Source organism: Musa acuminata, chromosome BXJ3-6 (genome assembly GCF_036884655.1).
Source record: "Musa acuminata AAA Group cultivar baxijiao chromosome BXJ3-6, Cavendish_Baxijiao_AAA, whole genome shotgun sequence".
Lineage (NCBI taxonomy): Eukaryota > Viridiplantae > Streptophyta > Magnoliopsida > Zingiberales > Musaceae > Musa > Musa acuminata.
Window position 1 is genome coordinate 1,509,167 of NC_088354.1, and position 25,959 is coordinate 1,535,125.

Genomic DNA, 25,959 nt, shown 5'->3' on the forward strand with positions numbered 1-25,959 from the left:
CAAAACTTGGCATCGTTTCTACTAAGCCACAGCATCGAAAGAGAGTTGGAATATGATTTAGGTTGTTGTTGGAAGAAATCAACATTTGACCTCCACAAAAAGCTACACTGGACCAGAAAATACCATTTGCGATTGAAAGCCAAAGAGGATCTGAAACTTGTCCGTCATGTTAATTTGGTGTGCATTTATTTCATTAAACTTGTCTCGTGATGTTGTTGCATAAGGTTGTCTCGTGATTGATCTGTTGTTGCATAAGGTTGTCTCGTGATTGATCGAAACGATCGCTAATGCAAGATGTTTTGCTTCTGGAAAGCAGCAAAAGATGGGATGATTAGCCGTCGCTTGTGAATTCTTGTTCTTTGGGGTATGGTTGGGTGTACAGAGAGACCATTTTGTCTCCTTCTTTATGACTTTGACGATCACCCGGGAGATGAGATGATTTGCTCGACTCTGCTGTAATGAAAGAGGTGGTCATGCTTGATCAGCATGGATGGATCTTATCGTGGTATGTATTGCTCCAATAACACAACAAGGCAATCTTCTATAGCTTCCAGAAACAACAACTAAGAAAGGATAGGAAAGAGATGAGAAATCTGACTGCTGAGAGATTTGAACTGTTTTGTTGCTAACAGCATAGAACTAAATAAGAAGAAGATGCAAAGAACTCAGATATCAGGAAAACTAATTTGTTAATCTTAAACATGTCAACGATCGACAAAAAGAAACATTATTATGTCACATTTGCTCCACAGCAGAAATTTTATTTTTTGGGTTTGCTTGAATGACAATAATCAGCAAGATTTCAGCAGAAACTGATTAACTATTGTCATATAAATACTAATTTACCCCCCATAAAGGCCGGCAACAATGGCTGATCCTCTCTTAGCATCATGCAAGCACTGCTGTCGATGATCTTAATGGCTGTTCACTGCTTGTAGCAAGAACCAGGGCCCAATGGAGCAGTTCTGCCTGGTCCTGCTACCGGCGCAACAGCAACCCCACTTTGGTTGAGCAAACATCTGAATCTAGCCAATCTTCCTGTGGCTTGCCTTGGGTCCTTGGCTAGTTTGTCAAGAGGAGTCCACAACCTCTCTTTGGAAAAAACAAATCGATTGCAGAATTCGGTAGATTCACGAAAGATGATCAGAAACACTTAATTAACAATGGCGTGAATTTTGACAAACAGTTTATACAAGTATTGATCTTTATCTCTGCTTTTGATACTACACAATACATTTTTCAGATATGAGTAGCATGCATGTTGAAGAAGACAACTTGATAATATGATTCTGTCGAAGTAAGGAGACAGCAGAGGTAGCACTCGGCTGGTTTGGTGCAGGTTGGTTATTCTTGAATCTTTCATATGAAAAAATTAAGTAGAATTATTTACCTCTATATCATAAATCTTGTATTGGCAAGTTTGATATTCTATACTACCACAGTACTTTGGATGCACAAGAAGATATCACTTGTTCTACAAACATGCAAGTTCAGATGTACAAAAGATGGTGGACTCATGCTGAGTTTGTGAATTTGTCAATGCACACATCTAGTGTCAGACCAATAAAGATATTACCATTTTGAAATGTTCAATTGATCTGTATGCGAATATGCATGGACTGATGTTTCCTGTCTGACCGAATGCCGATATTGGAACATATAGTTCGATAGCAATACAATACCATTACTTTTTAATTTGTTTTTCTATTTTATTCAATTATATATATACCGGTCTTATATTGGTTGGGTAGGTTATGGAAACTGATATCTAACCGAGATTTTAATGCTTAGTTTTCGCCAGTATTACCTGCAGCAGCTGCAGCACGAGGCCAGATGGTTTGCTCGATATCAGAGGCATCGATACTTTCTCCCCACATGCACACCTCACCACCAATGACCAATTTTTGCTGCTCAGGCGTGGAGATGTTTGTAAGGGGCTCATTCATGTAGAACTTCTGCCATGGGACATCCAAGTGATCCAAGTACCACTTCTCCTGGTTGCTCACAATGCATCTCATTCCGGCCGCCACCACCTTCTGTGCTACTCCACCACCAAGCCTGCAAGCACACAAGGAAAATTGTCTTATGACACCAACACAATCGATCCGGATCGCTGTACACATAAATAAATCCAAATTTTCAACATGCATTCTGATTTTTCTTTTTTTTTCGGGTGAGGATCTGGGAGAGGAAACACATGAGGTTTTTGAATGATGTAAAATAGTGTATCATCATAACTTTTTGTTTTGACTAGACAGATTGGACAAAGAAAAAATGGCATCAGGAGCATAATGCAATTAACATTCTATAAGAAATAATGATCTGATCTCATTGGATGATAAGTTTGTGCTGCATTAGTTTGTTCAGTTTTCCATGCTGACCAAAAGATGATGCTGAAAAAGCAAATTGTTACTATACATGTACATAGTCAAAAGATTATAAATATGTTTATTTTGACTAATATTAGACATTTTACAACATCAACTACAAGTATGATGAATAAATGATGGATGGTCTCTGTTCCAAACGTATCATCATGGTATCGATTATTACATGAGGGTTGTTAATGACCACATTTATTATCCAAAAAATCAACATTTGATGTGTGTTTTATCATTAATGATGAGAACTTACGTTTGACATATTTGAAAGCATATGTAAGATATCTTTCTCGTGTCAAAGTAAACCAAAAATAATTTTGATGAGATAGCTCAAGTTAGCAAAATATTCGATATATATCCCTCAAACATGAGAGACCTATGATCTGATTTATCCAAAGACAATAAAAGAAGGTTAGATCGGCTCCGAAAATTCTGAGAAATCGGCTAAACTATAAATTCTAAGAAATCTTTTTGATGAAAGAGGGATGATCGACGTAAAATACCTCACGAGAAACCAAACACCCCCTTGGGAACCAATGAGAAATAATTACCATATCTTTATCATTCTTGCCATTTGGTAGGCTATCCGAAACAACAGCACTCATCGTGTGCTGACAGCAACAGTAGCATCCCATATCTTGCAAGAACCCAGAGCCCATGGTCATGGTGATGGTGGTGTGCGTGATATGGTTGACGACAGCTCAGTTACGAGCGTTGCGGAGGAGCATCGAGGAATGGTGTGCGTGATATGGTTGACGACAGCTCAGTTACGACAGCTCACTAAAAAATAATGTGACCTTGTTCATTTTAAAACAACATAAGATAGGTCTCCAAAAAATTTTCTCTCAACTTCGAAAAATCTTCTCTAACAATATTTATATGTTTTTTTTGCTCAAAGTGGTTATAAATTCATGTTGAATTAGCCAAAATTAAATAAATACACAAATTAAATCTTTTAAGGATCGAAATCAGTGAAAATACCAATGTTAAAGACTTATCTTAATTACACTTTATTTATTAGGATTATACTATTTTAGAATAGGTTTCCAAAAACAATATACCTTGTTTGAAAACTATGTAACTAAAAAAACATTCTCTAATAATATACAAGTGGTTTTCGGGTAAAGTGGTTGTAAATTCATCATAAATTGGCCAAATTTATAAAATTAACATAGATTCATCATTTTAAGGGTAAAAAATAGAAAAAATCATTTAAGTCTGTGTAAGTCATTTCCAAAGTATCTTGGAAATTTGATAGTTTTTGAGAAAAGTGGATCATGAGTTATTCTTTTTTAATAAGATTATACTGTTTTTAATATGACTCCAGAAATAATATAACTCTTAGTCTCGAAAATAATTTTTTAATAGAACTTCAGAAAAACAATATTTAACTGGTTTTTTAGATCAAGGTGGTGGTAAATTCACCTTAAACTAGGTTAATTTAGATAATGACAAATTCAATCTTTTAAGGGCTTTAATCAGTGAAAATACCTATTTTAAAGACTAAAATTAGAAACATAGGTATTTGTGCTTATAATTTTTTTTAATTTCCTAAAAAAAATTTAATGGGGTTAAATTTTATTTAATAGGAACCTAAAGATAGTATAATCTCATTCAAAAATAGTATGATCCAGGTTTTAAAAGGATAAAAATTCAGAAAACCTTTTAAGATAATATTCAAGTGATTTTTTGGCCGAAGTAGTTGTAAATTTAACTTAAATTTGATAAAATTAGATAAACAAAACAAATTCAAAATTTAAAGGAATCAAATTATGAAAACACCTATTTTGATACCTTAAGAAAATGATGATCATTTAGAACTATGTTAGTCATTTCAAAGTTATTCTAAATATTTGATAATTTTTAGAAAAAGTGAAACCTAAGTTTCCTTTTTTTTTTCAAACTTCAAAAACCCTTCTCTCATGATATTTAATAAGTTTTTGTTCCAAAACAATTATAAATTCACTGAGTAAGAAAATTTGCTTAAGCGTAATCATCAACTTGTTCCTCAAGAGAGGTGGGCAAAGCTGATACGAAATTTGAATGGAAATTAAAGGCTGAAAATGTACTATAAAATTTAAGTCCCAAAGAAAGACATGGGCATTCTAATGAATGTAGATAAACGATGAAGTTGTCTTGATAAAAACTATTAGAGGTAGAAGAAACTATGATCTATGCCATGAATAAATTCTATAAAGGTGAAAATTTGGGTTTGTAAGGATACATACCATTCAATTATACGAGGAGTGTTGGTCCAGCAGCCTGAAATCCACAACAAAAGCGGTATATTATGCAAAAAAAAAAAAAAGAAACACTTGCATACTTCAAAATATTAAATTAAATTAAAGTTAATAATATCACCTGGTGTGGCTTGGTATGAGCGGTATTTACCAATTCCATAACCTACTAGTACGTGGACCAGAGTAAACCGGATGGTATGTGTGGTACATGGCTTGTACCACCCAATATAGCTGGCATAGGATGACACTAACCTTTTTTCTTTTTTTTTCTTCAGATCTTTTTTTGAGACTCGATATGTCTCGGTCCAGTAACCAAAATTAAAACAAAACCTTTTGATTTGAAGTATCTAAACTTCTAAAACAATTGTTTCTTAAAGCCATCTTTTGCTATTTGTATGAGACATCAAATGAAACATGAATGGTAGAAAAATAAAGTCCAAAAGGAAAACATGAAAAGTGACTTTGTAAAGATCAAATGTCAAGAAATGACCCAAAAAGAAAGTTAAATCAGTGAAGTAGTATTTGATAGTTTCCGTTGTCTCTAGAAGTTTCAAGTTTGCCCACCACTGACCATGATGACTAAAAAGAACATGTTGAGGCATAAACAAATGAGGTGCTATTACAATTAACAGGAAATGTATGAGCTTACTTGTGTTAACTTCATCACCCCCCCCCCAAATGGACAAACCTGAACTTGAAAACCTTAGTGAAATCTGAAACATTAATCAGGAATTAGTCATTCATCTAACAACCATCATGAAAGATAATCTAACTTGCTTTTCTAAACTAAAAATAACATGAACTTTGAGAATAAATTCTTAGAAAAGAAGTCACATCAAAAGTATCAATTCACTGTATTGTATTCATCCAATATTATCAATTGCAGATATGATCAAACTCTGCTGTTAATCTTGTAGATAGTTCTGGCTTTATTTGTCAGGTGCCTCTGGGAACCTGATTATTATGTGTGGCTAGTCTTGTTAACATCTAAATCACTGAAACCGTATTGTATTAGATGCAAACAGCAAGAAGAAGAAAATTTATCAGAAAGAATTCCTTCAATTACTTTGAATGTGAACTCTTTACTGACATCAAGTGGTTCTTGGCATTCAGCTGAGGGCCACAAATCAGGATAGCACACACCCCTACAAAAGATAATTTATAGAGTTTTATCTGAGTTGTGTAATCACTCCCAACCCAATTCACAGAGAAAAATCAAATAAATTGAAAAAGAATATTGCATTGCAGAAAAGAAGACATCTTTGGAGATGCAGGCTATGATCACCAAGAGCAGTATGAGTTACTATAATAACAACATGATTTCTTTTAGTTAAAAATTCAAGAATTTTTAAATCCATACTACAAAATAAGAGCTAAAAGGCCATTGGACTTTATCTACCATGAGAGAGCATGGCCGGGCACATCAATCTCAACCAACACGTTTACTCCCCTTCTTTCTGCATACCTGAAAATATTCTTGTTTAGAAGTACAAAAAGATCCAGTCATGAAGAAACTAAGAAGCTCCATAAAACTCATACTGATATATAAATTACAGGTATACACATATGAACCATTTAAAAACATACACAAGTGCAGATGATAATTTATGCATGTGAGGCATCATACAGGAGCTTTTGTCCCCAATTCTTGTCACCAGAATGTATATTCTTAGGGGTTTGTTCAATGTTCATCAGAGCAGAGGGTCATATGTGCCACTAATATATGTGCATGACCACAGAGAAGAAGTAGGCCTGCTTAGCATGTAATTAAAACTTAAGTATATTTTAAGAAGTCTGATCATATGTGCCACTGATAAATGTGCATGAGGGGATGATGCAGAGACACTGACAACAGTAGTGTGATGGAGATTATATGGGTCATACATTGCAAGAAAAAATATTTCAACTGATGAAAGGAAACTAGACATCACATAAGAAAAAATAATTACTTTCTTCTTAGTTCAGATGTCTGTTACACTCAAATATATCTGTATGCAAACTTTTTGTCCTAAAAAGTCATATGCCTGTAGTGATCTAGGTATAACTTGTTGAGAGCTAGGTACAGATGGCTGGTTAATGATCAGAGCTAGGCCAGTGTGACAATCTCCAAGAACAAACATACCACAACCTTGAAAAGGATGCTTAAGTAGCCATTCATTGCTTACTGTGCGATTTCAAGAGCATCAGCCTTAGTATCTCGCTCAGGGTAGGAGTATGAACCAGCCCACAGTCTTGGATATGATGGTATCTCCAAGGGGAAGGATTGCATATCCACGATATGCCATTGAAGCACATCAATTTCATCATCTTTTTTTCAATTATGAACTGATAGGATACTCAACTTGAAACGTTGCATTTTGTCCTAAAAATATGTGGATCTTCAATTCACATTAAAGAAATTTAGATTTAATATCTATTTCTAAATATTTTATTATTTATCCAAAAAAATTCATATATATATATATATATATAATTATTTTAATCATAGTATGAGGATAATTAAATCTAATAATGCAGAATTTTCAGAAAATAACAAATAAGTAGGAGTGAAAATCTTAGAATTTAATCTTTATATTGAGAAAATACAAGTTGATATTCCTTTATTATTTTCAAGGGATTGTTATTCTTCAAATCATTAAAAGAATTGATTAGGTGAATAATAAAATAATAATGAGAAACTCTTATTTGATTTTAATGTCATAGCTAATAATCATGTAGAACAATCATAATCGGTAGTTTAAAAAAAAAGTCAGAACAAAATGAGATATGTTCTTTATGATTATTATATATAATATCTACAAGAATTATATTATGATATAGAAATTAAAATAATTTCTCATTGTTTTCATAAGTTTTGAAAAGCAAAGATTTTGAAAAATGGTATGATGCAATAAAAGAAGAATTGAAATTAATGACTAGAATGATGTTTGAAAACTCATCGAATTGCTTAATAAATATAAAAGAGTCTGTTATATAAATATAACTTAAAGAATAATATTAAACGATATAATGGTTAGATTTACGATCAAAGATTTTACCAACAAAGGCTGCATCGATCATAACAAGATATTTTTCTAGTTTTTTAAATAAACATATTAAGAATCATCATAATATTAATAATTTATTATGATTTTGAGTTACATAATAAGAATATGAAAATATTTTTTTAATTAGGGATTTATACAAAAAAAAAGAAATATAAATTTTAATATATAAATTTTAAAAATCTATTTATAATCTTAAATAAATCTTGAAGAATATATAAAGCAAGTACCACTTGTCCTAATTTTTCTACCACCAAGCCTGCAAGCACACAAGGAAAATTGTCTTATTGTCAGTGATGACACCAACACAATCGATCCAGATCGATGTACACATCGATAAATCGAAATTTTCAACATATATTATGTGTTTTTTTTGCGGGGAGGGGGGAATTTGAGAGAGGCAACACATGAGGTTTCTGAATGATGTAAGATAGTCTATCTTTTTTGGGTGAGGTCGTCTCAATTGACGAACCAACTATAGGTATCGGATGGAGACGTGATGGAACCAATATATAAACTCGACTCGTATCTTGTTATTGTTGCATTGTGATGCGCTCGAAACATCTCTCAACGCTAAGTCGTGTTTGAGGTCAGATAGCGATATACTCTTAGAAAAGAATTGGGACCCGATCACGAAAAGGATCAATCCATTAATACCATGATTATATATATACATATATATATACGAAGAGAGATTTGGAGCAACTTAATACGTCATTGTTTCAGACGGAATTGGTGATAGTTATGAGGGAGAGTGAATAAGAGACGCCACCGCATGTCTCTCTCTCTTTAGGGATTTATGTGGCGAGTAATCGAACAAACTTCAACAATCGATTTTTCTATATCTCAAAATCTATCTTTTCATATGACTTTTTGTGTTCTTACATCTGTCTAATTATTTCTCTTTAGTTCCCGAGGGGGTATTTGGTTTCTCGCTAGGTATTTTATGTCGAGCATCCCTCTTTCATCAAAAAGATTTCTCAGAATTTATAGTTTAGCCGATTTCATGTGTTATGCCACTGTTTTCCGGAGCCCATCTAATCTTCTTTTATTGGCTTTGGATAAATCATATCATAGATCTCTCATGATCGAGGGATATATATCGAATATTTTGCTGACTTGAGCTATCTCATCAAAATTGTTTTTGGTTGACTTTGACACGGGAAAGATATCTTACATATGCTTTCGAATATGTCGAATGTAAGTTCTCATCATTAATGATAAAACACACATCAAATGTTGATTTTTGGATAATAATTGTGATCATTAACAACCCTCACGTATTCAGTGATACCATGATGATGCATGGGTACAGAGACCATCCATCATTCATCATACTTGTAGTTGATGTTGTAAAGTGTCTAATATTAGTCAAAATAAACATATTTATAAACCTTGACTTTGTATATATATAGTAACAGTTTGCTTTTTCATCATCCATCCTTTGGTCTGCATGGCAAACTGAACAAACTAATTAAGCACAAACTTATCGACCAATGAGATCAGATCATTATTTCTTATAGAATGTTAATTGCATTATGCTCTTGATGCTATTATTTCAACTTCCAATCTGTCTAGTCAAAACCAGTGATTGCAAAAGGCGCTCGGGCGCTCGCCTAGGCGCTCGGGCGAGGCGAGGCGAGGCCCGAGCGCCTCGCTAATGTCCCAGGCGGCGCGCTTCAAACAGGCGCCGCCTAGGCGCTCGCCCGAGCCCAGGCGCTGGGCGCTTCGGGCGAGCGCCTGGGTAAACCAAGGCGACCGAACCAGAATTTTAGGTCTGGTTCGGTCCTGGTTCGGTTGTTAGTTGGTTCAATCGAACCAACTAAACCGATATAACCCCAACCCTAACCCTAACCCTAACCCAACACTAACCTGCTGCTGCTGCCGCTCTCGATCCCGATCCCGATCGCGATCTCGTCGCTCGCTGCCGCTGCTCGCCGGTGTCGCTGCTCGCGCCTCCCGCGAGCCTTCCCGCAGTTCGCGCCTCCCGCGAGCCCTCTCGCTGCTCGCGCCTCCTGCGAGCCCTCTCGCTGCTCGCGCCTCCCGCGAGCCCTCTCGCCTCCTGCGAGCCCTCCCGCGAGCCTTCCCGCTGCTCGCGCCTCCCTCGAGGCCTCCCGCTGCTCGCGCCTTCCTCTCCCTTTCCCTTTCCCGCTGCCGCTGCCGCCGCTCGCTGCTGCTGTTGTTGCTGCCGCTCGCCGCTGCTGCTGCCGCCGCTGCTGCCGCCGCTCGCCGCTGCTGCCACCGCCGCTCCCACTCGCTGCTGCTTCCTCGTTTCTCCATCAAGCTCAGTAAAATAATTAAGTTTATTTGAATTTTAAAATAAATAATTTTCTGTTAATAGATTAATAATATATTATTTTGATTTTAATGTTATTAATTTTTATTTATTTGAAATTATTGTTAGGTTTCAACATAAATGGCAAGTGCAGAAAGCAACTCAATAGAGTCTCCAGTGGTATCAAAAAAAGATCCTGCATGGAAGTATAATTATTTGAAGGATCCGAAAGATCCTAATGCAGTGACTTGCATATTCTGTGATAAGACTACCAGAGGTGGTATTTTTCGTGCAAAACAACATCTAGTAGGAAATTTCAAGAATGCAGCAGCTTGCAAAAAATGTCCACCTGAGGTAAAAGAAGAGTTGCTGAATTATATGAATGAAAAGAAGACACAAAAGAATGAATCTTATGGGAATTTACCAGAAGACAATGTTGAACAAATCAGAGATGAAGAAGAAGATTATTCTACGAGTATTAACCCAAGTGAAAAAAGAGTATACGACAAAAAGGGAAAAGAAGTTATGAGTACTAAGAAAGGTAGAAAAGGACCGATGGATCTATATATGCTTCAAGGATCCCAGAAACAACAAGGGCAAGCAGGAGGCTCAAAATTGAGACAAACAAATATAAGTGATGCTTGTGATAAAGAAATAAGAGGAAGAACAATTCAGCACATTGCTCGCTTCTTTTATCAGGCTGGTCTTCCCCTTAGTACAACTCGTTTAGACAGTTTTAAGGATATGATTGAAGCTATTGGAAGATATGGTGCAGGATTAAAACCTCCAAGTTATTATGAGATGCGAGTTCCATTGCTGCAAAAAGAGTTGAATTATACAAATGACTTACTAAAGGGTCATAAAGAATCATGGGCAACACGTGGTTGCTCTATTATGTCAGATGTTTGGACTGACAGGAGGCGCAGGAGTATAATTAATTTTATGGTTAATTGTTCTTTGGGGACTATGTTTGTGAAGTCAATAGATGCTTCATCTTTTGTAAAATCTGGAGACAAGATATATGATTTACTTGACAACTTCGTGGAAGAAATTGGAGAACAAAATATCGTTCAAATCATAACCGACAATGGAAGCAACTATGTTTTAGCTGGTAATATTCATCTTTTGATTTTGTTAATTATTTTATCTTTAATTAAGTGTGTTAAATTCTTAAGTCTTATCATTTTTGTTATCCTTTGTCTCAGGTAAATTGCTTGAATCAAAAAGACAACACTTGTATTGGACTCCATGTGCAGCACATTGTATTGATTTAATGTTGGAAGATATTGGAAAGATCTTAGAAATCAAGAAAACCTTAGAAAGGGCAATTTTTGTTGTTGGATTTCTTTATAATCACATTGGGGCTTTGAATATGATGAGAGAATTTACAGGGAATAAAGAATTAGTGAGACATGGTGTTACCCGATTTGCTACTTCATTCTTGACATTACAGAGCGTGCATCGTCAAAAACATACTCTGAGAAATATGTTTACCTCTGAGAAATGGGTGACAAGCAAATGGGCAAAAGAAGCAAAAGGCAAGAGGGCTGCTGATATCATCTTAATGCCATCCTTTTGGAATCATGTAGTTTATATATTAAAGGTAATGGGCCCTCTTGTTCGAGTCCTTCGGTTGGTGGATAATGAAAATAAGCCTGCAATGGGATATATTTATGAGGCTATGGATAGAGCAAAGGAGACGATTAAAAGATCTTTTAATGAAAATGAAGAAAAATATGAGAAAATTTTTACAATCATTGACGAAAGATGGAATTGTCAACTTCATCGTCCCTTACATGCAGCAGGATATTATTTGAACCCTGAATTCTTTTATAAGATTAAATCTGTTGGATTTGATGCAGAAGTTTTGAGTGGGTTATATCAGTGTGTTGCAAGATTAGTTCCCAGCATTGAGGTTCAAGATAAGATTATTCATGAATTATCTTTATATAAAAATGCTGAAGGTCTTTTTGGAATTCCAATTGCCGTTCGATCCAGGACAACTACCTCTCCAGGTATTAATAATTTGATATAATTAATTTCATATATATTATGGTACTATGTTATTGCTAATAATAACATAAATTTTGCAGCTGAATGGTGGAGTCTATTTGGAAATTCCACCCCGAACTTACAGAAATTTGCTATCAAAGTACTTAGTTTGACATGTAGTGCTTCGGGTTGTGAGCGAAACTGGAGTGTCTATGAGCATGTAAGTATTACTAAATATTTTTATTTTAATTAATTTATTTATTTAGATATATGTATTAATATATTTTTAAATTATATGACATGACAGATTCACTCGAAGAGAAGAAATCGGTTAGAACATCAACGATTGCACGATCTTGTTTACATAAAGTATAATCAAGCTTTGAAGACTCGTCATGATTTGAAAAATAGATTTGATTCAATCTCATTGCAAGATATTGATGATTCAAATGAGTGGTTAGTAGGAGAAATGGGTGCTAACTTGCAAGATGCTGAAGACGAGCTTGTATTTGAAGATGATAGATTGACGTGGGGAGATGTGGCAAGAGCTTCAGGTGCTGGAGAATTACAAACATATACAAGACAGATGTCAAAGAGAAAAATGAGTGCAAAAGCATCAAGCTCGGCTCCTGCTATTGTTGAAGACATAGAGAATGAAACATATCTTGATGAAGAGGAAGGAATCGAAGAACAAGAGGAAGAAGACGAATTCAATGAAGATGATTTGTGTGAAAATGACGATAATATTGATTATGATGAATGACTTTGATGTAAAATTTTAATGTTTTGAATTTTGAAACTTTTTGTTAATGTGACATTGTGATTTTGTATCTTAGATTTTCTTAATTTAATAGCATATTTTTATTTAAAATTTTAAATAATTATATTTATTAATTATATTATATATTTTTATATTTTAGCGCCTCGCTTCGCTCGGGTGAGCGCCTGGGCGAGCGCCTAGCGCCTCGGGCGTTTTTGGACCTTGGCGCCTTTTGGCGCCTAGCGCTTTTTAAATCACTGGTCAAAACAAAAGTTTACTGCTTATATTATGGACTATCTTGCATCATTCAGAAACCTCATGTGTTGCCTCTCTCAAATTCCCCCCTTCCTGCAAAAAAAACACAGAATGTATGTTGAAATTTTGGATTTATCGATGTGTACATCGATCTGAATCGATTGTGTTGGTGTCATCATTGACATAAGACAATTTTCCTTTTGTGCTTGCAGGCTTGGTGGTCGAAAAATTAGGACAAGTGGTACTTGTTTTCTCATCTCTTTCCTATCCTTTCTTAGTTGTGTTTCTGGAAGCTATTGAAGATTGTCCTGTTGTGTTTTATTATCCAAAAAATCAACATTTGATGTGTGTTTTATCATTAATGATGAGAACTTACATTTGACATATTTGAAAGCATATGTATTGCTTGATACCAATTAGAACAAACATGGCAGATCAAGAAAAAATACCAGTTATGAACCACAGTTTTTGGGCTGAGTTGACTCCCAAAGTTGTTGAAAGTCTCTTCCCTGTACATCAAGGAACACAAGTTTTAGAGCAGAAACAACCGAGGACATACAATTCATCCAGATGTAGAGTTCATACCAATTGATGATTTCATATCCATGTGATAATGTTATTTTTTGTGCACGCAAAACAAAATACTTGTAGCCCTGAGATTCATTCATTCCATGTTTATTCAACCTGTAAAAGAAATTACATAATGTTGGAACATAATCTAAAGTTTATATGAGTTAGTGTTAAAAGGTGTTATCTAGAGTTATACTAAATTCCTTGACACCGTTGCTAGGCTTCCGGTGGTTGGCCTTGTGCTCGCCCAGAGCCTAGTAAGACTCGAATGCCTTCTCGCAGACTCAACGACCCGAATGCCGAGTGGGAGGCTAACAATGGCAGGCGATGAGTACCGGACCCTCAGTCGCAGAGCGTCAAGTACTCTTTCTTTGTCGACGCCAAGTACCGGACCCTCTCAAACCTGAAAAAAAAAAAAAAAGAACAAAAGAAAAAAAAGGAAAAATATATTGTGCATAATGAAATAGCAAAAGTTTTACCATGACACAGGATAACACAGATTTAAACTCCTCATTTCCATTCATAGATTTAACATAGTATCATTCATTCATACAAAATAAAAACATACTCCTACATATTAAAATATTAAAACATACCATAACATTTACTCACACATTCACATACATAAATAAAAAGACTAATTTAAAACTACAAACTACATAGTGCTATTAGCAAAAGATGCTGTCTAGGGGGGCAGCATTTCAAGCGGCGAGCGCAACAGTCTTTGGTATTTTGCCCTGTGACTGTCATGGATATAATCAATAAGATTAGCAATATATAAAAAAATAGAATGACACCCTTACCCTTAGCCATCTCTTACAAACAATCACTCGCTTGTACTTGGTCTTGTACTACGACAACCATTTTATAGACGTGAACTCACTCCCTTTCAAAAGCCAACTCGTGAGGTGATAATGACCACGACAGTGACCTGAGTAAAGCCAGTATTTCATGCGACGCGTAAATGTTCATCCGCCTAAACACCTTAGTTCTATGGGTCCCGTTTCAATGGCCAATGATCATGTGTTATCGGAAATCATAAGTAACAGAGACAGCCACCACGAGACGTCGACATCGTCGCGCGACAATCGAGAGGGATTCACAAGAGCAGGAGCAGGCACAGGCGAAAGCGCACGTAGGACAAGTGCGCCTGCCCTACAGGTCCCGTGATCCCTCACACCCCTCTGAACTCCCACCCGTGAACTCCGTCACATGCACAACACGGCGTGGGGAGACCCCGTCTGCCGAGTGGTGGCGGCGTGCGAGCCGCTCCAGCGGGGCATGTGCAGCCACGGTAGCGCCCGATCCACTGCACGGCTCGCCCGCGCCAGCCCTCGCCGCCACCGCCCTGCCCCCCCGCACCTCCAGTGGGAACACCTCATCACTATCACCAATTTCGTCTGAAACAATGACGTATTAAGTTGCTCCAAATCTCTCTTCGTATATATATATATATATATATATATATATATATATATATATATATATATATATATATATATATATATATATATATAATCATGGTATTAATGGATTGATCCTTTTCGTGATCGGGTCCCAATTCTTTTCTAAGAGTATATCGCTATCTGACCTCAAACACGACTTAGCGTTGAGAGATGTTTCGAGCGCATCACGATGCAACAATAACAAGATACGAGTCGAGTTTATATATTGGTTCCATCACGTCTCCATCCGATACCTATAGTTGGTTCGTCAATTGAGACGACCTCACCCAAACAAGATAAATGTGAATGATCTTGAGCATCGAAACGTTGATTTCATATCGAACGGTGATGAGATCGTCGTAACCTGATTGTTGGTCAATACATCATCTTGAATTTAACCGTCCGACCCTTCATCAAATGAATCCATGAAAACAACCGTCGTCACGGCGGAGGCACCCACCAGGGAACATCATCTTATTATCGGTGGAAAGCTGTGGGACTCGGAGGTACCACCATTGGGAGTCGATCGAAACGGGCCAGTTTGACCATGGCGATACACCCAAAGCTACATGGTTCGCATCTGCCTACATCTCGCCGTCATCACCATCACCCATGCGATGTGCGCCCACCATCACCATCATTAATTGGGTGGTGTCTGACACATACGCCCCATAAGGATGATGATGCGCCATTACCCGCTGCTTACCGTCCACACGGCTCCCTTGTTGGGGGCGCAGCTCGCATCTAGATTACATAATATGTGGCGTTATTCGTGCCACGCTGCCCTGCTCTGCTGCCACAGGAAGTAAGCAGAGGGACCACGACAGCCATAGTTGCCATTTCCATTTGGAAATTCAACCCCTCTTCCTGCGCTTCTCTTACAGCTATTTATATGTACACTGCTCTCTTTCTCTCTCTCAATCTGGTCTTTTTCTGTTCTCTCTCTGTGACTGATGAACTGCTGCTATATATAAAAAGAGGGAGGGAGAGAGTAACCGCACCACTGAACCCCATACCTTACCCTTCCCATCTCGTCTCTCAACTCACCATTGCTGCCCTTCAATTCATGCCAACTACTCTTTTCTGAAGAAAGAGAGAAGTTCCATTGCCAGCGACGTGTACAGAGAGGAAGTTTCACTTACTTCCCGTACATGGGAAAGACACGTACATATCTGAAGAGACAAGCTGCAGCGGCGTGTTTCTGTTTGTTCTTCTTTTGCTTGCCGAATACTAGGTGATCGAGCCTTGTGAGAGGACAGAGAGAGAAACACTTGCATCATCCCTCACTTTCGCCACCGTCATAATTGGCCGCTATATAAGGATGGTGGAGTCTATGGCGGTCGTGGTGATTTACGACGCGTAGCGGGACCGGGGGGAGCAGATGTGGGAGGTGGGGTACAGCAGCGCTGCCATGTCTGCCACTCCCCTTCCTTCCTCATGCTCGTCCGTATTCCTTCTCTTTTTTTCTTTTTGTGTTCCATTCTTTCCGATCATCTCCTGTTTCTGAGTTAACGCACTTTGGACATCCTTTTGTGATCTTATTCTCCTCAGTAAGTATGCGTATGTGTATGCGAAGAAGCACAATCATAATGTTAATAAAGGTGGCGGAGATGATTAGCGGGCCGGAGAAGGAGATCATTGGACTTGTCCCGGGTGCATCAAGACCGTGGCCTGAGGCACCTCCTTGCCTTGTTATTATCCTCACCCTCGAAGAAGGACACCGTGAGCGACGTCTCTCGGCACCTTTCTCGCCGTCCGCCCGTGATCCCGAGTGGCAGGTCACATGATCCCTCGAACGATCTGCCCGTGATCCCGGGTGGTAGGTCCCGTGATCCCTCGAACGACGCTACAAGGCGTGGGGGACCCCAGAGACCTGCTGGGGTCCCCCACGCTATGTAGCGTCGTTCGAGGGATCACGGGACCTGCCACCCGGGATCACAGGTAGACCGTTCGAGGGATCACGGGACCTGACACCCGGGATCACGGGCGGACGGCGAGAAAGGTGCCGAGAGACGTCGCTCACGTTGTCCTTCTTCGAGGGTGAGGATAATAACAAGGCAAGGAGGTGCCTCAGGCCACGGTCTTGATGCACCCGGGACAAGTCCAATGGCAGGCAAGGAGGATAATAACAAGACGTCGCTCACGGGACCTGACATATGCTTTCGAATATGTCAAATGTAAGTTCTCATCATTAATGATAAAGCACACATCAAATGTTGATTTTTGGATAATAATTGTGATCATTAATAACCCTCATGTATTCAGTGATACCATGATGATGCATGGGAACAGAGACCATCCATCATTCATCATACTTGTAGTTGATGTTGTAAAGTGTCTAATATTAGTCAAAATAAACATATTTATAAACCTTGACTCTGTATATATATAGTAACAGTTTGCTTTTTCATCATCCATCCTTTGGTCTGCATGGCAAACTGAACAAACTAATGAAGCACAAACTTATCGACCAATGAGATCAGATCATTATTTCTTATAGAATGTTAATTGCATTATGCTCTTGATGCCATTATTTCAACTTCCAATCTGTCTAGTCAAAACAAAAGTTTACTGCTTATATTATGGACTATCTTGCATCATTCAAAAACCTCATGTGTTTCGTCCATCAGATCCCCCCACCCCCCAAAAACACAGAATGTATGTTGAAATTTTGGATTTATCGATGTGTACATCGATCTGAATCGATTGTGTTGGTGTCATCACTGACATAAGACAATTTTCCTTTTGTGCTTGCAGGCTTGGTGGTCGAAAAATTAGGACAAGTGGTACTTGTTTTCTCATCTCTTTCCTATCCTTTCTTAGTTGTGTTTCTGGAAGCTATTGAAGATTGTCCTGTTGTGTTTTATTATCCAAAAAATCAACATTTGATGTGTGTTTTATCATTAATGATGAGAACTTACATTTGACATATTTGAAAGCATATGTATTGCTTGATACCAATTAGAACAAACATGGCAGATCAAGAAAAAATACCAGTTATGAACCACAGTTTTTGGGCTGAGTTGACTCCCAAAGTTGTTGAAAGTCTCTTCCCTGTTCATCAAGGAACACAAGTTTTAGAGCAGAAACAACCGAGGACATACAATTCATCCGGATGTAGAATTCATACCAATTGATGACTTCATATCCATGTGATAATGCTATTTTTTTGTGCACGCAAAACAAAATACTTGTAGCCCTGAGATTCATTCATTCCATGTTTATTCAACCTGTAAAAGAAATTACATAATGTTGGAAGATAATCTAAAGTTTATCTGAGTTAGTGTTAAAAGGTGTTATCTAGAGTCATACTAAATTCTTTGTATATGAGTAAGATCTTCATATATGAGTTATGACTTTGTAAGCTAGATTAGGAGAAGAGTGATGGATAAACCTCTATGAATACGTGAGGGTTGCTAATGATCATAATTATTATCCAAAAATCAACATATGATGTGTGTTTTATCATTAATGATGAGAACTTACATTTGACATATTTGAAAGCATATGTAAGAATTATGCTCTTAAATATTGATTTAAAAAATCATGAATTCGAAATTGATGAAAATATTGATTTTAAAAAATCATGAATGAAAAAAATAATTATCAAAGCTTGCTCGGTTCAGCATGATAGTTGACACAAATCCCTAAAGATAGAGAGACATGCCGTGGCATCTCTTATTCACTCTCCCTCATCACTCTCAATAATTTCATCTGAAATAATGACTTGTTAAACTGTTTCAAATCTCTTTTCGTATATATACCTTTTTTTAATCATGATATTAATGGATTGATCCTTTTCGTGATCGGGTCCTAACCCTTTTCTAGAAGTACATCGCTACATGACCTCTTACACGACTTAGCGATGAGAGAGATGTTTCGAGCGCATCACGATGCAACAATAACAAGATACGAGTCAAGTATATATATTGGTTCCACCACGTCTCCATCCGATACCTATAGTTGGTCCGTCACAAGATAAATGAGATAAATGTGAATGATCTTGAGCATCGAACCGTTGATTTCATGTCGAACGGTGATGAGATCATCGTAACCTGATTGTTGGTCAATACATCATCTTGAATTTAACCGTCCGACCCTTCATCAAACGAATCCAGGAAAACAACCGTCTGTCACGACGGAGGCATCTACCAGGGCACATCATCTTCATATCGGTGGAAAGATGTGGGACTCGGAGGTACCACCATTGGGAGTCAGATCAAAATGGGCCAGTTCAACCATGGCGATACACTCAAAGCTACATGGTTCGCATCTGCCTACATCTCGCCGTCATCATCACCCAGGCGATGTGCACCCACCATCACCATCATTAATTGGGTGGTGCGTGACACATCCGCCCCATAACGATGATGATGCGCCATTACCCGCTACTTACTTTGGGGCGAAGCTCGCGTCTAGATTACATAATATGTGGCGCTATTCGTGCCACGCTGCCCTGCTCCTTCTCTTCATCCCTGATTACCGTATGCCTATGAACGTATAAATGTACATATACGTCACATCCTTCGAGTATGCTATTATGGACATGGGAACGGAATAGCTATGGCATTTCCATTATGTACACTGGAAGTAAGCAGAGGGACCGCGCAACAATAGTTGCCATTTCCATTTGGAAATTCAACCCCTCTTCCTGTGCTTCTCTTATAGCTATGTATATGCACACTGCTCTCTCTCTCTCTCTCTCTCTCTCTCTCTCTTCCTGTGCTTCTCTTACAACTATGCATATAAAAAGAGGGAGGGAGAGAGTAACCGCACCTCCACACCTCGTCCCAACTACTGACTGAACCCCATACCTTACCCTTCCCATCTCTTTTCTCTCAACCCACCATTGATGCCCTTCAATTCATGCCAACTACTCTCTTCTGAAGAAAGAGAGAAGTTCCACTGCCATCACTTACTTCCCCTACTTGGGAAAGACACATACATATGTGAAGACACAAGCTGCAGCGGCGTGTTAATGTTTGTTCTTCTTTTGCAGCACCATTGATGCCCTTCAATTCATGCCAACTACTCTCTTCTGAAGAAAGAGAGAAGTTCCACTGCCATCACTTATTTCCCCTACTTGGGAAAGACACAAGCTGCAGCGGCGTGTTTCTGTTTGTTCTTCTTTTGCTTGCTGCATACTAAGTTGGGCCTGTCCGCGAGTGCATCAAGACCGTGGCCTGAGGCACCCCCTTACCTTGTTATTACCCTCACCCTCGAAGCACCACACCACCCCCATCTATGCGAAGGTGGACCTCCGCGGCTCCCTCTGTCCTCTCACAAGGCTCGAGCACTTTGATTGAAAATTTAACTAATAATTGTGTGACAACCACAGTAAATAGAAATATTGACAAACAAACTATGTGAACATACGTCACTATATTGTGTAAGAGAAGAGAACTAAGTAGACATTTTTCCAAGTGGAAACCGACTAGTATGTTTTTTAACTATCTTGTATGAGACATAAAAAGAACAAGAGCACTAAAGCATATGGATAACCATGTGGTTGCACAGAAAAATTTGCAATCCACTCAAGCAGTAAACAGTACTATGCATCCAGCTTCCTGGAAAATAGGTTTGGACTGTGTATAACTGTCGCAGATAATATTTTCTGATGTAAACGGAAGGAAAAGGAAAGAATGCTACCGATAGACAAGCAGAATTTGAGATTACGATAATCTAAAAGTTGCTACATTGGATATCAAAGATTACCTAATTATAAAAAACTACACAAAATAATGCAGAAGATCATTTTATAAAGTGCATGTACCTCTTTGAGAACATCGACATTGATGTCAGAGATCAAGAAACTATCTTCAGCACAAGGTCTTGTACAGCTCAGTCGTAGGCCGCCCCTTTTAGAAATCTTCATATGGGATGTTGCTGTAGATTTTGAACCGTCAAGCTTGACTGATCGAGTTTGTACATTGTTAACATTCAAATAATACAGCATGTTTTGACCATATTCATCATCCCCAAGTTTTCCCATGAATGCAACTCGACCACCTATGGCTGCAAGAGCTACAGCAACACTGGACGATGACCCTCCAGGTGCTCTTACAAATTTATTTGGTGACCAGAACATATCCTTCATCAACTCATGGATCTTGTGGTCTATCAGTCTATGAGCTGGCCTTCCAGAAGGTATAAATGCATATCGTGCAGCTCCAAAGCAGCAAACTAGAGGTGGCCAACCATAAGTATAACTGATATCCTCCCCATCATCTTCTAGTTGCAGCTCCCGCTGTTCACTACCGGGAAATTTTGTCTCTATGAGTTCCTCATGAGTAACGAGTTCTTTATCCATACTCTCATTTGTTTTGTTGACCTTTTTTGAAGACCTTCGCCTAGTGGCTTTCTTTTCAAGTTTCACCTCCTCTGAGCTTGACGATGAACTAGCTGCAGGTATCAAGATTCAGAGCTGTTTAAAAATATACTTCAAGCCCCAGAATTTGCTCTAGTGGCGACAGTAAATTCTAGAACATGAACAACTTTTTAACTAAAAACAAAGACATATGAAGCAAAAAGGGAATTATAGAAACTCCGGAAGGACGTTTACCTTTCTTCCGGCCTCTTCTACTAATTTTCTTAGAGCTTTCAGGAGAAGTCACCACGGTGCTGCTTTCTTCTTCATTGGCACTAGTAACCATTTCCATAGAGCTCTTGTCCGCAATATCTGCAGCAACTTTCTTTCTAGAATGTCTTGGAGTCCGTGGAGTCTTCTTAGATCCTTCATCAGTACTTTCTGTACTATTGTTATCTTCCACATCAAGTGGTCGTGATTTTTTCCTGGAGACTGCTGAAATACACCACTTCTGCAGTCTTGAACAATTTAGGCGAGAGATACTAGGTTGAAAAATCATAATCTTGCAATCCGTCTGCCCACTGTAAAATCCAAAGCATCACTGATCTCACGTACTAACATTTCAAATAATTTGAAGAAAAGTTTGTTGTTAAAGGAGCATATAAAAGATTTGTCATCACGAAGAATACATGTAACCAAAAATCCCCGAAGAAACTGGTCAGGAAGCTACAAAAACGTAAAAAAGGAGCCTTAATTTCTACCAGATGATGATAAACATGAAAAGCTCTCTCGCATCTGTATTCAATACAATCAAATTAGTCATGGCAATAGAAAAGCCCAGCCTTAGGCTTGTTGGCGGATTTATGACAACATTTTGGCATATTAACAAAGCACGCCCTCAAGCAAATGAAAAAGCCCGGTGTGACTCCTCCGTGCATTTTACATTAATTAGAGAAATGAAAACCCCTTCGGATGCAAATGGATAAAACGATCAAATTCTGACAAAAAGATGAAATACAAGTTCCAATCAGAGAAGAAGTAAAACTTCTATTTTCCTTTCCCTCAGATTTCCTTGCTGCCAGCAATAGGTACTAACTTATCACTCGAGCATTCGAGAGAACTTACAAGAATGAAGCTACTAATCCAAATCGTGCTTCACTCGGAGAAAAAAAGGAATCTCCATAAAAAAAACATACAAGAAAATTATTGAGTCTCAAAATTTTTCATTATAGAATAAATTCTCTTGTCAGATATATCCTACCAGTCAAATTTTATAAAATTCAAATGATAAAAGAAAAAAAAATTACATTCTAAATGCAATTATGTTGAAGCAAAACCAAAATAATTCCTGGGGCAGAGGAGCTAAATACTTGAAACCCTCGAAAGAGGATAAGAGAGAAGGAAAAACAAGACCTGAGGAAGGGGAGAGGGCATGCTGCGAGGACACACGCCATTATTCAGACAGCTGCTTCCACCTCCTCTACTATTCTTCTTTCGCAAGCTCAAAGGCTACTCTTCGGGGCGCGGCGCGGCGCTCCATAGGGGAAGGTTCTGCGGAGCCGCCATTAATGGGTTTCTCGGAGGGTTATCGGGAACCAAAACCCTAGTATCGAAGAAACATTTCCTTATGAATGAAATGACTATAGTGCCCGTGATATTTCCCTGTAAATACGACCAAAACCTCTGCCTTTCCACCCTCACGGGTCCTCATCAGAATCTAAACCCTCAAAGCCAACCATTTTAATTCCCCACATAAAAAATCCTCTTTTTTAAAGACATTTCATGAAGAGCAATCGAGCCGATTAAAAGCCCCAAAAACGTTTCCACTTTGAGCGGCTGGGAGCCAATTTCAATTATTACGTTCAACTTTGCCGATCGGAGATTCGGGATCGCAGCATCTTCCTTCACGAAGCGTATCCATATCCTGTGTTTCCCGTCATCCGGTCAGAAGACGGATCCGCGTATCCTTTTCCACCGGTCTCGCCAAGGTTATGCTACATCCGGGTGGATTTGAATTCGTCGAAGATCATCAAACCCCTCAATATTGCTTTAATCTTGTATTCGAATCTTGTGCTCCAATGGCACCGCCGGTGGATCAAACAGCGCGCTTGCAGAGAGAGAGAGAGAGGGGAAAGAAGGGGACAAAGATCGGACCTTGACTAGTGTATGACGACGACTCAGCAACCCTCCCTGGTGCTGTGCTCCGCGGCTTCTCGTCGCCAACACTCATTCCTTCGCGGATGGCAAGTCGGATCCGTCATGGGAGCGAATCGGGTCGGGTTATCATCGCCATCCGCATGATCTGCTATCCAAACAAATTGGGCCCGCGGTTGATCACGATTTTGACCCGAACCACATCAGCTCCGATGATGGGCCGGCCCAAATAGATTCCCAAGATACGTGCTTCTATCAGAACACCGCCTCAAAACACCATTCCAGTGTTTCCTTTCTTCCTTCTGGGCGCTGAGTGTCGTGCTGTGACAGATGGGTACGTATATGATGGTAACACAATGAGGTTTTTGGTTTCCTTCGTCACGGTCTCGTGTAAGCTGTGTCGGTGTCAGACAGAGTGCAGTCAGAGCCAAAACGCACTCTACATGTTTGCCTCCACATCAAAAAGGAACCAAGTGTCTGGCGGGATGTTGGTCTGCAATATTTGTCATGGAATCCATTGAGGAGCTCGAGGTGGAACGGTGGATAATGCAAGTTATTCAGCAGAAAGTTGGCAATGGCGTTGTATTCCACGGCTGATGCTTAAGATATGCAATGGCTTCCACTAGAGCAGGACTCCTTCGGCGTCAACGTACGGAGTCAAAAAGCAATGTGGCACAGAAATGTCAAACAAATATAGGTTGGATGTAGCTGATTAATTCTTGCAACCCTTTTCGTTGGGTGATAGAAAGGCTGGAAAAGACATCATATGTGAGAGAAGATGGACATCAAACCCGGTTGGTAAGTGTAGACTATATTAGCTGCAGAAGAGAGCAATGATTGAGTCGGAATGAGGTTAGAGTTGATACATCGCATGATTGAGCGACTGATATCATATGTTGAACTTCCACCAAATCCGCCCAAACAGCAACATCAAGAAGGACAAATCCCGAACCAAACAAAAGGTTTTCGTAAGGCACAGAGGCAAGAGTGGGGTGTTACGGCAGAGTAGCTTGGGTTCTTCCTGCAACATGTTGGTTGGAAGGATCACGATCTCATCACAAGCTCTTCTGATGATGAACCGGCCATCACCCCTCGGAGGAGAGATGACTCCATCGTGCTCCAAACTCAAAAGAACAAAATCAAGCTGCGACAGTTTCTGCAGGGCGCAGTGTGTGTCTGAGAGCTTTGCGCCTCGATGGACGATGTATACACAGTCTGGGCTTCTTCTGCCTCGCCTTCGTACGTCCATGGGAAGAAGCCAGAGGTTGACGAAGCACACTCGTGCGATTTATCTTTGTCCTCTTGCTTTCCCACGAGTGCTCACGTAAACGGTAGTACTGTTCGAGTTTTATGCATAGTTTTACATCGGTATGCAATGATGAGGCGAGAGAAAGAGGCACTGTGGATCGTTACGTCTCTCCTTCTCTTCTCGACGCGCATTTAAGTAAGGAAAAGGAAAGCTGCGTATAGGACGGGGAAAGGGGAGGAAGAAGACAAGAGTGAGGCCCTCGTGCAAAGGGCGCCGTGGCCTGATTGCGAATCCCACCATCCTTTCTGTAGACCCAAAAGGCCAACATATATAACAAATAGTACGTGGCAATCCATTATTATCTACACACACTAGTCTATTCCTCCCAAAATATCTCCACCATTTATATATATATATATATATATACACACACCCTCTTTCTGGTACGCGAGGGAGTATATTTATACGGTGGTGTACTCCCTTCCCCTTTGCGTGGCCGTACCAATAGGACAGCAGGGATGGATGAGCTCGGTGTGTGTTCGAAGGAGGTAACATTCTCCACTCGTGCATGCTTCTCACGTGTCATTGTCATGGGTCTTAGCGTCTAATCGATCGACATGGCCAAATTGAGGTTGATGTGTGATTGGTGCATGATCTTGGATTTGGAATCCCATGATTTCAGGCCCTTGTTTGGTGCACTGGTGCCAATCATACATCATGGATACAAATTGGACAAGTCATGGGGAAATAGGAGGTCGACATCGCCACACACACGACCTCCTTGTTTGCACATGAACTGGCCTCGAGAGCCACTCGAAGGAGGGCATGAACTCCCCCCCTTGTGTTAGCACGTATCGGAGTTCGGTGGCAACAATTATACGTGTCATTGCCATGGATCATGTAGAAAAAGGAGATCCTGATGTTAAAGCCTCTTGGCTTCATGTGATGATTGATGATTTGGAATTCGGATAAGAGTCCAAAGCCAAATTTGCATTTGCGCTTGTGAGCATATCCATATGGCTTCCTACGGCGACAAATTTTATTGTTTTACGAAGAGATCGATGTATTTTTGTAACATCGAAATCCCCAAATAATAATTTATTTTTACTGTTTAAAAAAAGAATATATATTTTTTTTCTTTTAATCCGAGGGTTTGGGAGGCCACACGTGTTGCTCTGTGATTGATGTCAATCATGATTCACGTCGCTGTCCCCGTCATACCATAGAAGAGACCCGTCAAAAGAAACAAAAGTATTACTTGTTGCGTTGATTTTTTAACAGCTTAAG

The 25,959-nt window shown here is 39.0% G+C and overlaps 2 protein-coding genes and 1 long non-coding RNA gene across 20 annotated transcripts; 2 read left to right on the forward strand and 1 right to left on the reverse strand.

The window, feature by feature from the left end:
- Positions 1-672: 672 nt before the first annotated feature.
- LOC135641214 (beta-hexosaminidase 3-like) lies at positions 673-24,719 on the reverse strand. Of its 18 annotated transcripts, XM_065156423.1 has the most exons (10): positions 17,957-18,019; positions 13,714-13,920; positions 13,533-13,631; positions 13,397-13,456; positions 6,021-6,086; positions 5,688-5,766; positions 5,271-5,334; positions 4,610-4,643; positions 1,808-2,058; positions 673-1,092 (listed from the first exon to the last, which is right to left on the reverse strand). In XM_065156423.1, exons 3-10 carry the CDS (start codon positions 13,613-13,615, stop codon positions 926-928), a joined length of 804 nt encoding a protein of 267 aa, XP_065012495.1. In that variant the 5' UTR covers positions 13,616-13,631; positions 13,714-13,920; positions 17,957-18,019; the 3' UTR covers positions 673-925. The 18 variants fall into 18 exon arrangements, 7 of the variants coding, with proteins under 7 accessions (XP_065012495.1, XP_065012497.1, XP_065012496.1 ...); XR_010497658.1 differs by lacking the exons at positions 673-1,092; positions 5,688-5,766; positions 13,397-13,456; ... (1 more) ...; positions 13,714-13,920; positions 17,957-18,019 and adding exons at positions 2,933-3,161; positions 20,736-21,364; positions 21,525-21,850; positions 22,683-24,719 and having other exon boundaries at positions 1,923-2,058; XR_010497655.1 differs by lacking the exons at positions 673-1,092; positions 13,397-13,456; positions 13,533-13,631; positions 13,714-13,920; positions 17,957-18,019 and adding exons at positions 2,933-3,161; positions 20,736-21,364; positions 21,525-21,850; positions 22,683-24,719 and having other exon boundaries at positions 1,923-2,058; positions 5,271-5,766.
- On the forward strand, positions 1,092-2,122 carry LOC135641220 (uncharacterized). Its single transcript, XR_010497673.1, has 2 exons — positions 1,092-1,339; positions 1,792-2,122. It is a non-coding gene; the product is annotated as an uncharacterized LOC135641220 (long non-coding RNA).
- On the forward strand, positions 10,406-13,137 carry LOC135641212 (uncharacterized). Its single transcript, XM_065156416.1, has 3 exons — positions 10,406-11,051; positions 11,146-11,955; positions 12,034-13,137. Exons 1-3 carry the CDS (start codon positions 10,466-10,468, stop codon positions 12,183-12,185), a joined length of 1,548 nt encoding a protein of 515 aa, XP_065012488.1. The 5' UTR covers positions 10,406-10,465; the 3' UTR covers positions 12,186-13,137.
- Positions 24,720-25,959: the final 1,240 nt, after the last annotated feature.